General features: G+C 52.6%; 1 protein-coding gene across 6 annotated transcripts; it reads left to right on the top strand.

Annotated features, from left to right (window-relative positions):
• Nucleotides 1–249: 249 nt before the first annotated feature.
• CCNQ (cyclin Q) lies at nt 250–9,580 on the top strand. 6 transcript variants are annotated; one of them, XM_040265569.1, is made up of 7 exons: nt 268–502; nt 1,840–2,030; nt 2,967–3,150; nt 4,435–4,567; nt 5,970–6,197; nt 7,002–7,037; nt 9,205–9,580. In XM_040265569.1, the coding sequence occupies exons 3-7, from the start codon at nt 2,981–2,983 to the stop codon at nt 9,292–9,294; spliced, it is 657 nt and encodes a 218-aa protein (XP_040121503.1). In that variant the 5' UTR covers nt 268–502; nt 1,840–2,030; nt 2,967–2,980; the 3' UTR covers nt 9,295–9,580. The 6 variants fall into 6 exon arrangements, with proteins under 6 accessions (XP_040121501.1, XP_040121502.1, XP_040121503.1 ...); XM_040265570.1 differs by lacking the exon at nt 1,840–2,030 and having other exon boundaries at nt 300–498; XM_040265571.1 differs by lacking the exon at nt 7,002–7,037 and having other exon boundaries at nt 418–502.
• Nucleotides 9,581–12,964: the final 3,384 nt, after the last annotated feature.

Genomic DNA, 12,964 nt, shown 5'->3' with positions numbered 1-12,964 from the left:
GCGCGTTGAAGAAGTAGCCTCCCGGGTTCCCCGAGGCCGCCTGTGGGCTCCCAGGGGCGGAGTGTGAGTCTCCGGGGGCGGGACCTACGCCTCCGGAGGAGGTGCGGGATGGCTTCCTGAGTCCAGGCTGAGGGGCGGGGAGCGCAACAGTCGCCTGACAGACGCCAGACAGGGTGGGTCTGTGCGCTTGCGCTTGATCTGGCGCCTGCGCAGTCGTTCGGGCTAGCCTTCAGCACCCTCACCCGGGGGGGTGGGGAGGGCCGATCCAGGCAGGGCGGGGCGGCACCTCGGCTCCCGGGGCGAGGACACCCCGGGAGCAAGGTGCCACGCGTCTGGGTGCCTATCCTTCCGGTGAGGGGCTCTGGGTCTGTGGGGCGGGGCCTCATGGAGGCCAGTGGCCCCGGGACCTGCGGAGGAGGGGCTGAGACTCGGGGCTCGGAGGGGCGGCTGGCACCTGAGTCGAGGGTACACTTCCGAGTGACAAGGTTCATCATGGAGGCAGGTAACCGCGCCAGGAAGAGGGCGGGACGTGGTGGCCGGAGCCGCAGTGCTGCCCTTGTGTCCAGCCGGCCCCAGTCTGTCACGGGAGCCGGGAGCAGCCGGGCAGGGGCTACTGGAGTAGGGGACCCGCTTCCCGGAGGAGGGGTACCTGCCAGACGCGGAGCTGGCGTGGCTGAATGGAAGGCAGAGACCGGGCCCTAGCAGAGGCTCGGCCTGTGGGTTCTGGCCTCAGCCTTGATGCCACACCCTGCTTCCTGGGCTTTTGGCCATTTCACGACTGGCGCCTAGGCCTCAGGAGATGTGGCAAGGGACTGGCCATAGCTTAGAAGGTGCCTTCCGACACACCTGTCTCCCAGCATAAGGAGACGCCGGCACTTGGTCACATGGAACATGCCATTGGTGGCGCTCCTGACAGGTCCCATCACAGCGAGGACCCAAGGTGCACCCTCTGTCCTGAACCCTGACACGGCGTCTTCTGTGCTGTTGGGCGCCCCTGCTCCCAAGGCTGAGGCTAGGAAGCCAGTTGTATTTCCGTGCAATTATCAGAAATGCTAGGTTGTTTCCGATCTTGGTTACTTTGTGTACACCCTGCAGAAGAGGGGTTTGAGTGTTTCCAAACCTGTCGTGGCGTCCACTGTTGTGTTGAGGGCCCCCATTCCCAGCAGGCAAGGAAGCCGGTTGTATTTCCATAGAAACGTTGTTTCTCTGTCAAAAATGCTACATTGTTTCCAATCTTTGTTACTTTATGTACACTCCGGCGGAAGAGTGGTTTGAGTGAGTCTGCTTTCAAGTCAACATAAGCAGACTCTGGAGAAATAGTTTAGGACCATTAATCCCAGTGGTGTGTACATTTAATTTTCAAAACGTTTTGAAAAGTGTATAAAGAAGGATGGCAGTGGCCCCTCATATATGCCACACATATGCTTGGAAGGTCCGTGTAAACAAGGAACCATGCTACCCTTTGAGGCTCACATGTAGCAATACCACCTCATCTGACATCTCTGAGAATGATGGGTCCCATGTGGAACTGTCTACATAGAACTTCACTGTCTAAAGTCAAGTTTAAACCTTGACATGCTTAGGTTTTACTAAGTGCTAAATGCTGAAAGCTAATGCTAAAATGTTTGCATATGTCCTTCCTCTCATGTTTTGCATATGCCCTTGCTCTCTCTGTGAGGCTGAATACTGGTCCAGAGATTGCCCCATCCTAATCCCCAGAACCTGGGACTGTTAACCTCATGTAGTGAAAGAGATTTTGCAGGTGGGATTAAGCATCTTGATGTCAGGGAACTGTCTTAGATGATCTGCTGCACCTGATATAATCACACCCATCCTTAGATATAGAGGCAGGAGAAGTAGACGGCAGAGGAAAAGGCCATGTGATGATGGAAGCACAGTTAGAAGATGCTGCACTGCTGGCTTTGAAGCTGGAGGAAGAGGCCACGAGCCAAAGATTGCAGGCACCTCTAGAAACTGGAAAGGGCAAGGAAATGGATTCTTCCCTGGAACCTCCAGAAGGAACCGGCCCTGTAAGAGAAAAAACGTGTTGTTTTTAGCCAATTTGTTTATGGTATTTTGTTCCAGCAGCTCAAGGGAACTAATACATCTTTTTAGGTAGAGAATGTTGAACACAATTTTAATGATTATTGGTTGTTCTCCATCTTCCTTCAGTCTGTGGGGTGTCAAGTTAACCTTCCCTTGTTAACCGTGGTCATTGTGAATTTGTTTTAGTTCTGTGACCCAGTGCAGTGATTTCATTAGTAGCTTTCTGAGGGATTTAGGGCTTTTAAGGCCTAAATCAAACTATCATGCTCCAGTTTTTGAGTTATTTCTGTTCCTTTTTCAGTTTCTTGCTCTTCTTTCCTCAAGCCTGGCTGTGGTCATCGATGTTGCTTTTCTCCTGCTCGGCCTGTGGTTGCCTTTAGCAGTCACCCTGCTTCCTTTGCTTGCCTTTTCTGACCCTGTGGACTAGTGCATCAGGACCTGTGGCATCTTTGTGGCACTCAGAGGCCTTTTTTCCTCTTGTCACCTTGGCAGGGTTTTGGTTACGAGCTGCAGAGATGGGAGTGACCTCTAGTTAAATGTTTCCTCATGTGGAAACAGACACACAGCTGATGCTTTTGAGATGTGCAGAAAGGGATATGCCAGGCACAGATTGGGGAGAAGTTTGAAGCCTTGGGGGCTTGGGAGACATGAGGAACCTGCAGAGCTATGAAGGGAAGGCCGCACTTGAGTGTGACCTCCAGGGGCTCATTAGCCTGTCAGAGTCTGACAAGCCTGCCTCTAAATTCCTCAGGTCAAGGACCCCGTGGAAGGGTTGGCAGCCCCTGTCAGCTGGGCCCTGGGCTCTCGGTGCTGTCTGAGCAGGCGTGTGCACCCTCAGTGTCTAACTCATTGGCGCACCTCACACTTCACAGGGGGTGAGCTCTGGATGAAGCTCTCCCCTGTGTGTTTTCTCTTGGTAGGTGTCAAGCTAGGGATGCGGTCCATCCCCATCGCCACCGCCTGTACCATTTACCATAAATTCTTCTGCGAGATCAACCTGGATGCCTACGACCCCTACTTGGTGGCCATGTCTTCCCTTTACTTGGCTGGCAAAGTGGAGGAACAGCATCTGCGCACGCGTGACATCATCAATGTTTCCAACAGGTAGTGGCTTCCAGTGTCTCCCAGGTGCCAGCAGTCAAACTCAGAAGGAGACACCTGGGTGGCCTTGAACTGGGGCCAGGAGCTCCAGCAGCAGAGGCAGAAGTGAATGCAGTGTCAGAAGTCTAGGGTCACCTGTGCAACAGCGACTGGGGCCAGATTTGGGGGAAACCTCAGAGGCCTGATGGCATGCAGAGAAGGGTGGAAAGAGGCTATCACAGGCTAGAGCAGAGGGGGCTTGCAGAGGGGCACCAAAGAAGATTCTCAAGGTGTCTTGGACAGGACAGATCAAAGCAGTTGGGTTCTGGGGCCGTTGTCCTATTTAGATGGTGTGGAAACTGAGTCAGAGTAGCCCAGGAGTGTCTCTCGCAGCCCTGGGCCTGAGTAGCCATGTTTCTGTTGGGGAAGAATGTGGGGTCCAGCCAGCTGGATGGGCTGTGCCAAGGCCCAGAGGGTCTGGGAGAAAGCAGTTTCTGGAAAGTTACTGATTAGCAGTGCGTCATAGCCCTTCTAGGAACTCTGTAATCATTAAGGAAGAAAGCTGTTCTGTGCTGCTTCTCTTTTAATAAACAGTTAATGGAAAAGCACTCCCCACCCCATAAACATGACAGGTTTGCGATGTACTGAGAATGACTAGGAGATAAAACCAGAGAGGGCACTGCAGGGGGCCAGCCGGAGTCCACTTGTAACTGCCAGGGCCCAGCAGGGAGTGCGGGTGGGCACGAGGGGAAGTTGTAGGGCTCACTAATTGGATGTGGGCACCCAGGTGGGTTCTGTGGGGAGCTCAGAATACGAGAGGGGAGCTGAGAATGATGACTCAGTGGCTGAGAGTTCTGATCACTTGAGTGTAAATCCTGTTCCCGTACATCTTAGTGATCTTGCATAGGTGGGAGTCTCGTAGACAAATAAGGTGTACACAAGGACAGAAAGATCTGGAATGAAAGAAAGACAACCTGGGAAATAGCTGAAATACTTTTATGTTTCTGAGTGTGTATCAACCCTGTGTTTAAATACCTTCCCTGGGCCCAGACTGAGCACCGTGGGCATTGCCACCCCCGGGTGCAAAGAGCCCATGTCTTGCTGAGTGCCATGGCACAGCCACTGGGGCTAACACTGGAGGCAGCTTCTTTCCTCCCTGGTTCCTGTTTTTATCCCCTATGTAGACATGTAGGTGGATCCTATGCTGGTCAATGACAGAGGAGCTCTGGTGTGTGTATCTGGACACCCCATGACAGGGCTCCTGGGGGCACCCTCTTCTATTGCCAGCCATGTTGTTTCTCTGTTCAGGTACTTCCACCCGGGCAGTGACCCCTTGGAGCTGGACTCGCGCTTCTGGGAGATCCGGGACAGCATCGTACAGTGTGAACTGCTCGTGCTGCGGGTCCTGCGTTTTCAGGTCTCCTTCCAGCACCCGCACAAGGTACATGTGGTGGGGGTTGGTAGAAGGGCAGCAGTCACTTATGGTTCCCAGCAGCATGAAAGTCTTTGCTCTTTATCTGGAAAGTGCAGTCACCTGAGCCTGGAGCCACACAGGGCCCCGAGGACGCACAGTGACACTCGGGTGGCCTGTCTCATCCCGACTCCCAGGGTTCTCAGGCAGCTCTGATTTCAGCTTCTGCCTTTCTGCCCACTCGGCTGTGGCTGAAAGCTGGGATCCATGTGCCCTCTGAAGCCTGTACCTGTCCCTAGACCCATATAAGTTGTGTGTTCACTGACCCACAAAAGCGGAGGCAAGGCCGGTTTCATGACCTGCTGGAGTCTCTGTTCCTGGGAGTTGCTACTCCGCCTCACAGCTCACACGCAGCTCATCTGTGCAGAAAAACCCTGAGAAAAGCTGGGTCACTGACTTCGCTGCTAGGAACACATTCCTCCCAACAGCAGAGCTATCACAGAAAGTAGCCCTGCAGCAGACTCATTTGGGGCCCTGAGGCCTCATGTGGGCAATTGGTGGGTGGACTGCAGAGAGAAGGGGGAGGTGCTGTGATGTGGGCCTCTGCACTGTGATTTTGTCTCTTTCCCATTGGAATTTTTGTCGAATGAGTTGTAGATTTAGAAGGAGTCAGAAGAAATAGCCCAGCCTCCCCAAATGGCATTTTGCAAAACTCGAATAAATAGAAGATAACAGTCAGGGTGTGGGCACTGATACAACACCCCTGCCCAAGTTCTGGGTGTTGCTTGCTTGTCACGTGTACTGGTGGCCACTGCCTTGGTTAACGTATGAAAGAACAACTTGGTCACCATGGAGGCCTTCCTACTTCCCCTGTTACCATCTCTTCCCCCCACCACCTCCCTAACCCCAGAACCCATGGTGGAGATGCTCAGCAGTCGTGGTTTGTGTTGGTGCACAGTGCAGGGCTCCCCTCCCCATGGGCTCAAGGAGAGCATGTGTTCAGGCAGAACAGGAGCTGACAGTCAAGCTGGAGGGTGTTCAGATACTTGAGCTCCCCTGATGTCCTGTCTCTGGCTGGCCCGTGGGGGCTGTGGTCTGTTCTGCAGATCAGGCTGCTGTTTCTGGAGCTTTATGTTTGAGCTGGGCCAAGGGGAGGAGCAGAATAATTGCTGATGGTGTCCGGAGCAGGGCCATGTTGACAGAGAGGCCCAGGCAGGTTTCAGAAGCTGGGTTCAGAGGACAAGAGTGGGCAAACCGGTGGGGACCTGGGGCGAGGGTCGCTGGAGGTGGACACAGGGAGACGGCATCTGATCTGTGATGTATACACACCATGGCAGTTTAGGGGAGAGAGGCTGGCAGGGGGAGGGCCTGCAGACTCCCGGTTAAGGAGGCAGGTGATGGTAGGGGGCGGCTGACTGGTGTGTCTTTACAGTACCTGCTCCACTACCTGGTCTCGCTCAAGAACTGGCTGAACCGTTACAGCTGGCAGCGGACCCCTGTCTCCGTTACCGCCTGGGCTTTGCTACAGGACAGCTACCACGGGGGGCTATGCCTCCGCTTCCGGGCTCAGCACATAGCTGTGGCAGTAATCCACCTGGCCCTACAAGCCTATGGGGTCGAAGTGCCTGCTGAGGCTGAGGCCGAGAAGCCATGGTGGCAGGTGAGGTGACTGCATTGGTGTGTATCTCCCCCCCGCCTTTTCCCTCCCTGAGGACCTTCAGCAGTCCCTACACCAGATGTCAAATGTTTTTGTAGTAATTACCTGCAAAGAAAGATACGGGCTACTGGGGAACCCTGAAGCTTGAAAATAATCCTGTCACCATAGCCTAAGCTGGGCTCTTCCCCCTTGATATTGTGGATGTTTGGGGGGGTCACGCTGGGCACTGTTGGGTGCAGGGCGGCATCACCAGCCTCCACCCACTGGATGCTGTGACAACCCAAGAGGTGTCCAGACATTGCCAAGTGTCTTGGGGTGGGGAGGGGGTCATCCCTGATTGAGAACTACTGAGCTCAAGCAAGCACTTTTATTGCATTGAGTGGGAGCTTGCTGTAGATGAGACATCAGTAAGTCTGGCATCACACTCGAAGTATCAGGGGTGCCCTAAAACGACAGTGGCTGGTAGGTGGGTAGATAGGTGATAGATACAGAGATGGATCAGTGATGAGTGGATGGCTGGATGGATAGATGTTAGAATGGGAATGTCGATGGATGATGGATGGATGGGTGGGTGGATGAATGGATAAACAGAGGAGATAGATGACAGCCCTCCTCCTCAAGACCAGCTGGACCCAGGGAGCAGTTTATTGAGAGCTGGGTCAACTGTGTCCACCAGAAAGGCTGCATGCAGTCCTAGCAGGTTTCCTGCAGTAGTCCCACCATTGCTTAAAATGGGATTTTGAGACCATTCTTTGTTTTTCCTTTCCCATGCTTGAAATCTGCTGTTCCTTTCTTCATGAAACGAAGCTCATTGTCCCTCCTCGTCCTGGAATGAGATTCCATGTGAGCAGACTTTGAATTGCTAGAAGACTCCCCCTCTTTGTGCACTGCCCCTCCTCTGTGAACCTACAGTGGCTGCCTCCCCCTTCCTGAGCACCTCCCCGCCCCTGCCAGGCTGCCCTTCCTCGGAGATAGCAGCTTCTCTCTGTGCTTCATTGTCCTTTCCTGCCTGTCTGTCCTTCCCCCTCTCCTGAAGCCAGGGATCTTGTCTGCTTCATCAGCGGCCCCAAGCCCAGCGCCTGGGCCTGGCGGGTAGTAGGTGTGCAAGTATCGTCGAACAAAGGTGTTTGTGGCCCCAACCTCAGGCTGGATGTAGCCTGATGGCAGCTTGGAGGTGGGAGCGGGAAGGGTGGCTGTGTGGACAAAAGCATTGCTCTGTGCTGGACTTCTTGGGGACTTCCAGATCGTGTGATCCCCTGCGTCCCCCCTCTGTTGAATCAGGTAGTGGGCCTCTTTTCTGGGTGACACACTTCCCCCGTGTGAGCCTACTTCTCTGGGTGGCATAGCTGCGCTTCCCTTGTTCTTTGCTCTCTTTGGGTGGCTCTGGGCTCCATGCGCTGGAGCTCTTGGGCCTCCTCTGGGCGTGTGAAGGCCACTTGCTTGCTGATGAGAGATACTTCCTGCTCACGTACACCCAGCTGCCACCTCTGTGATGTCACTTGTCTGCTCTGGGTGGGCTTCCCACACTGCTCAAGAGACTTGACATCCCCCCTGAAGCCTGTCTGCCCTTGGGTATGGTGGTGGCAGTGGGGCAGCCCTTGGCACCCAACTGCATTGGTCCTCTGGGTGGATGACACTCCAGCTCTAAAGCAGTAGTGAGTTGTATCAGGACTCAGAATTTCCATCCTTTTTAAGGCTGAGTGCCGTTCCATGGTACAGCTGGTCTGCATCATGTTAGTCCATCCTCTGTGGATGGACTCTTGGGTTGCTTCCAGATTTTGGCCCTGGGCTACTTTTTAATGGTCATTTCTTGGCTTGGGGTCTCCAGAAGCATTCAGGTAGTGGATCCTGACAAGCAAGCCTGTGTTTCTGAGATATTCATTTTCCACTCAGAGTGTGGGGGCAGGGGGAGGGAGGGGAATGGCTGGATCTTCCTGAGCTAAATGGGGAGGGCACGGGTTTTTCCAGGTCACTGTCTCCCACCTGAGATGACAGCCCACGATGGGTTCAAGCTTCCTTGGGTGTCCATGCAGCAGGGGGAACTCTAGTCCAGCTTTTGCCCTGGCTCAGCCTCAGACCTAGAGCCCAGGCAGCAACCCCCAGGCCTGGGGACCACAGCATCCAACTAGGGACTCCTTGTTTTGCCTTTTACTTCTGGTGTCATCAGGGGTCCCCAGGAGCACCCTTAAGCTCCATGTGTCACTGGGAGGATTCCCAGAGTTCAGAAAAGCCATTATACTCATGGTTATGGGTGTCAGGGTTAGTTCCTGGGGGAAGGATGCAGGTTGAAATCAGCCAAGATAAGAGGAATGGAGGTATGGTCCAGGAGAGAGCAGGTCCAGGCTCCCAGGTAGGGCCCCTCTCATCAGGCAGGGCCTAGCAGTCCCTTCCCAGGAGCAGGGCCAGGGCCAGACCTTACTTGGAAATAGGAAGGGTTACCCCTTTCATTTGGGCCCCTGGGGACTCATCTTGCGATTTTATAAGCTCTGTGGCACAGTCAAGGGGCAGTCTGAGCAATTCCCTGGTGGTACAGTGGTTAGGACTCTGCACTCTCACTGCTGGGACCTGGGTTCGGTCTCTAGTCAGGAATTAAGATCCCTCAAGCTGAGTGTTGCCACCAAGAAAAAAAAAAAGGTGGTCTGGTCCAGGCTAGAGAGCAAGTCCATGTGTTCCTCAGGGGCTGGCCTAAGGTGGAGTGTGTCCGGTCTACTTCTGGAAATGGACTCCCCTCCAGAAACCATGGAGCTGAGAGCCCATGGGTAGGAGCCTGTGCTCTGGGCCCAGCTCTGTCACCAGCTCCCCACATACCCAGGACAAGTCCCCTCTTCTATGTGAGCTGGATGATCACCAAAGCCTCTTCTGTCTGGAATGGTCTCCAATAGCAGAGTCCCCATGCGATCCCCACGCGATCTCCACTCCCATGTACTGTGGTTCTGTGCTTAGTGGCAGGTGCCTTGTTTAACCCAGAGGGAGTCTAACCAGAGCCTGTTTTCCTTCTCCTCCTTTTTAGGTGTTTAGTGAAGACCTTACCAAGCCAACCATTGATAACATTGTGTCTGATCTCATTCAGATTTATACCATGGACACAGAGATCCCCTAAAGCCCTGGTCCAGGCCTCCCCAAAGAGAAGCCCGGGACGCTTGGCAGCCTGGGGACAGCACCGCCAAAGGGCCGTGAAGGCCAGCCCCCAGAGGACCAGCTGGGAGGGCTGGTGAAGGCGATGACTGTCCCCAGCAGCTGTGGTCGGGACAATGACGAGAGTCACGCCTTCAGCGGGCAGGCTGAGAGTATACCACGTGAGGTGGCTCAAGGCCAGTCGCCGCGTCAACATTTGTGCTTTGAGAGGACCTGACTGCCATTGAAGAGTGATGTCATCAGCAGGAAAATCTAAGAAGCTATGGGACTGCACCCCTGGGGATTTTTTAAAAGCCAGATTTATAGAAAGTATGAATGAATGTTCAACATAAATGGAATTTTATTTTGTGTAATAAAAGATGATGGAAATCAACTGAGATGCCCGGTGTTTGCTCTGTAGCCTGTGCTGCCCTAGAAGTCTGTGGGTACCATCCAGACTTGATTTCTCCTCAGAGGCTCTCCAGGGGAATTGCCCTTCCTACAACCTGAGGTGCCAAGGGCAGACCTTCCACCACTTCTGGAGGGGCAGGATGACACAACTTGTGCCCATGTCTCAATGGCACCCCCTAGAGGAGCCCACGTGACCTTCTTCCTCTGCTGGGATACTTGCAGGGCTTGGCAGTAATTCTGCTTGGTGAATGAACTTACATTTTGGAAGGAGGGGTTAAGGACTATCATTTGAGATCAAGAAATCTAGATCTGACCAAAATGTATCTAGAAAGTTACAGATTTTTTTTAAAGTGCCGAGATGGTGAGTCTAGATGCAGAGTCTAGTTAATCTCTGGCCCAGATGTCCTTCTCCCTGGGATAAAGGGTCCAGGCTCCACGCGTGCTGGTGGGACCACCCTTCACCATGATAGTGTGGGGCCTGGGGGACTGTCCCAGGCACTTCACTGCATTTCTGAGCTTGTCACCAGGGAATGTGGGCTCTGGACACTGGCCACCGTGCCCTCTGGCACCCACAGGTTTGGGAGCTGGTTGGCATGCCTGGGGTCCACTGGGTCAGGGACATAAGGAGGAGTCATACCTTGGTGCTAAGCAAGGCTCCCTCGAATTATGAAGTGACTGTGTTATTTGGCTTCAAGGTGAAGGATATGAGCCAAGGTCCCCTTTTCCACTTTGTCCTTCCCTTTGAGGACAGAATTGGTGCCCAAGCCCAGGGCCTGGGCTCTGAGTGTGGATGGTGGAGGGTGGGGGCCTGGCTGGGCTCTGAAGGCGGCTTTGGCTTTCTTGCCAGTCCTTTCCACCTTGTGCTTTCTAAAAGGCACCTTGCCTCTATCACCCCCTTTCTCCCCACAGGCTGGGTGTAGCCCCCCACCCTGGGACTTGCCTGGCCTGCGTTGACTAGCTCTGTCCTTGGTGTCCCAACCCCAGCTGTGAGCCACAGAGCTGAGCTGGGTGAGCTCTGGGCTGTGGGGCTAATAGCAGCCTCTCTGAAGGTTTTGTGGCCCTAAGTTTCCTCTCAACGATTATCAGGTATCAGGCAAGTTCCTTTGTCTCAATGGGACTCAGTTTCCTGCTGTGTAAATCAAGCAGGTTAGACCAAAACATTTCAGAATGTGATAGCTATTTTAACTCCCTCAACCCACGTGTGTTATCTGTCACACTGCCCTGGGGACTTACGGGGTCACTGAGGGGTTGTATGTGTGTGTTGTCATTGGAACAGAGGTAAGGAATGGTATTGGGACATATGTGATGCTTTTGGGGAATATGGACATGGCCAGCTCTGCTTTGTAAGGACAGTTCAGTCACACAATATGAATTAAAATCTGGTCCAGAGTGGTTTTCTTTTGTTTGCTTTGGCTTCCTATTACTGAGGCTTTGTAAAAGATAATAGGGATTAAAGAGATACGGTCTTCTGTCTTTTTTTTTTTAGGTTCAAAAAGGTCAATAATGAGAGATGAAGATTTTCTAGAACCCCAGGCCTCTGGGAACTTTTTAGTCCAGAGCACATCTTTAAGTGATAAATCCTTCCTTGGCCTGTCAAGCCAGAGAAAGGAGGGGGCAAACCAGGTCCTTGTAGGGGCTCAGTCCATCTCTTCATCTCTTCTTTTGTAGCTGGGATGGAGTGTCTGGTATCCCCCAAAGACATGGTCATGTCCTAAGCCCCAGAACCTGTGGAGATGGGACCTTATTTGCAAATAGAGCCTTTGCAGTGTCATCAAGGTAAGATGAGATCTTACAGGAGTAGGGTGGCCCTCGTGCAATATACCTGGTGTCCTTTATAAGAAGAGAGAGAGACAGACACATACCATGTGGAGACACAAGCTCATAAGGACAAGGCCCCATGATGATGCAGGCAGAAACTAGACTTATTTGTCTATAAGCCAAGGACTGCCAGTGATGCCAAAAACTGGGGAAAACTAGAATCTGCCTTCTGGCCTCCAGAACCAGGAGAGAAGAAAGGCCTGCTGCTTAGGTCCCCCGAGTTCATGGCACCCACCTGTGTTCCCAGGCTGCTGGCTGATAAGAATGGCTCCCAGCTTTGTGAAGGGATGGGTGTCGTAGTATTTTCCCTGCCTCAAGGCGTTGGTGAGTGACCAGTTTTTTTTTTTCCCCCTGGCAACCTGAGTCCTATTTGCTTATGGAAGTCTACGGAAAAGAGAACTCAGATATAGATGAGTAACATCTCCCCAGAAGGCACAGCTATCTTGATATGGTGTTTGGCCCAACCTCCACTGACTTCGCCTTCTTATTTGAGAGGACCTAGTGTATCAATGAAGCCAGAACTTCTTGCTATTTGTTTCTCTGCTGTTTGCTGCCATTTGCCTTTGGCCTTTTCTGAAAGTATGGCCTCAGGTGGTTGGGAGGGAGCTTAGGAGCCATTTTGCTTGTTTCTTGGCAGTTTCCCTGGAAAATGCTCTCTCTGGCACTGCCATATCTACCAGGGTGACATGCCCAGTGGGGGAATAGAAATACGAGGAAACAGGATGCAGGGACTTTGGGCCCTGTTTCCATACAAGTCATTTGCAAATCATGAGCCAGGGTTGCCCTTGTGGCTCTGCTGGTGGGGCAGAGTGGCTGGGCCATGCAGCTTGGCTGTCCCCAGGACAGATGTTTGCACAGCTGGCCCCAGCACAGATGTTCAAAGACACTTGATGTGTGAAGGCATGAATGGTGCAGTGACCCTCGGAGCCAGTGAATGAGGGCAATAACGGGCTTTCTTTCCATGGCTTTGGTTTAAAGAGGAAATCTGTGATGATAACCCTTGTACACTGCTGGGGGGAATGGAAAAGGGTGCCATGGAAAATGGGCTGGCTGTTCCTCCAAAAAGTAAATAGAAGGTCACCATAGGTGGAGAACAGTGTGGAGATCCCTTAAAAACTGGAAATGGAAAAAAAAAAAAAAACTGGAAATGGAACTGCCATATGACCCAGCAATCCCACTGGAAACCAGAATTGAAAGAGACATGTGTACCCCAATGTTCATTGCAGCACTGTTTACAATAGCCAGAACATGGAAGCAACCAAACTTCCATCAGCAGATGAATGGGTAAGAAAACTGTGGTACATATACACAATGGAGTATTACTCAGCTGTTAAAAAGAATGCATTTGAATCAGTTTTAATGAGGTGGATGAAACTGGAGCCTATTATACAGAGTGAAGTAAGTCAGAAAGAAAAACACCAATACAG

Source organism: Oryx dammah, unplaced genomic scaffold (assembly GCF_014754425.2).
Source record: "Oryx dammah isolate SB20612 unplaced genomic scaffold, SCBI_Odam_1.1 HiC_scaffold_23, whole genome shotgun sequence".
NCBI classification, from domain to species: Eukaryota; Metazoa; Chordata; class Mammalia; order Artiodactyla; family Bovidae; genus Oryx; species Oryx dammah.
This window is presented reverse-complemented; position numbering and strand designations above follow the sequence as displayed.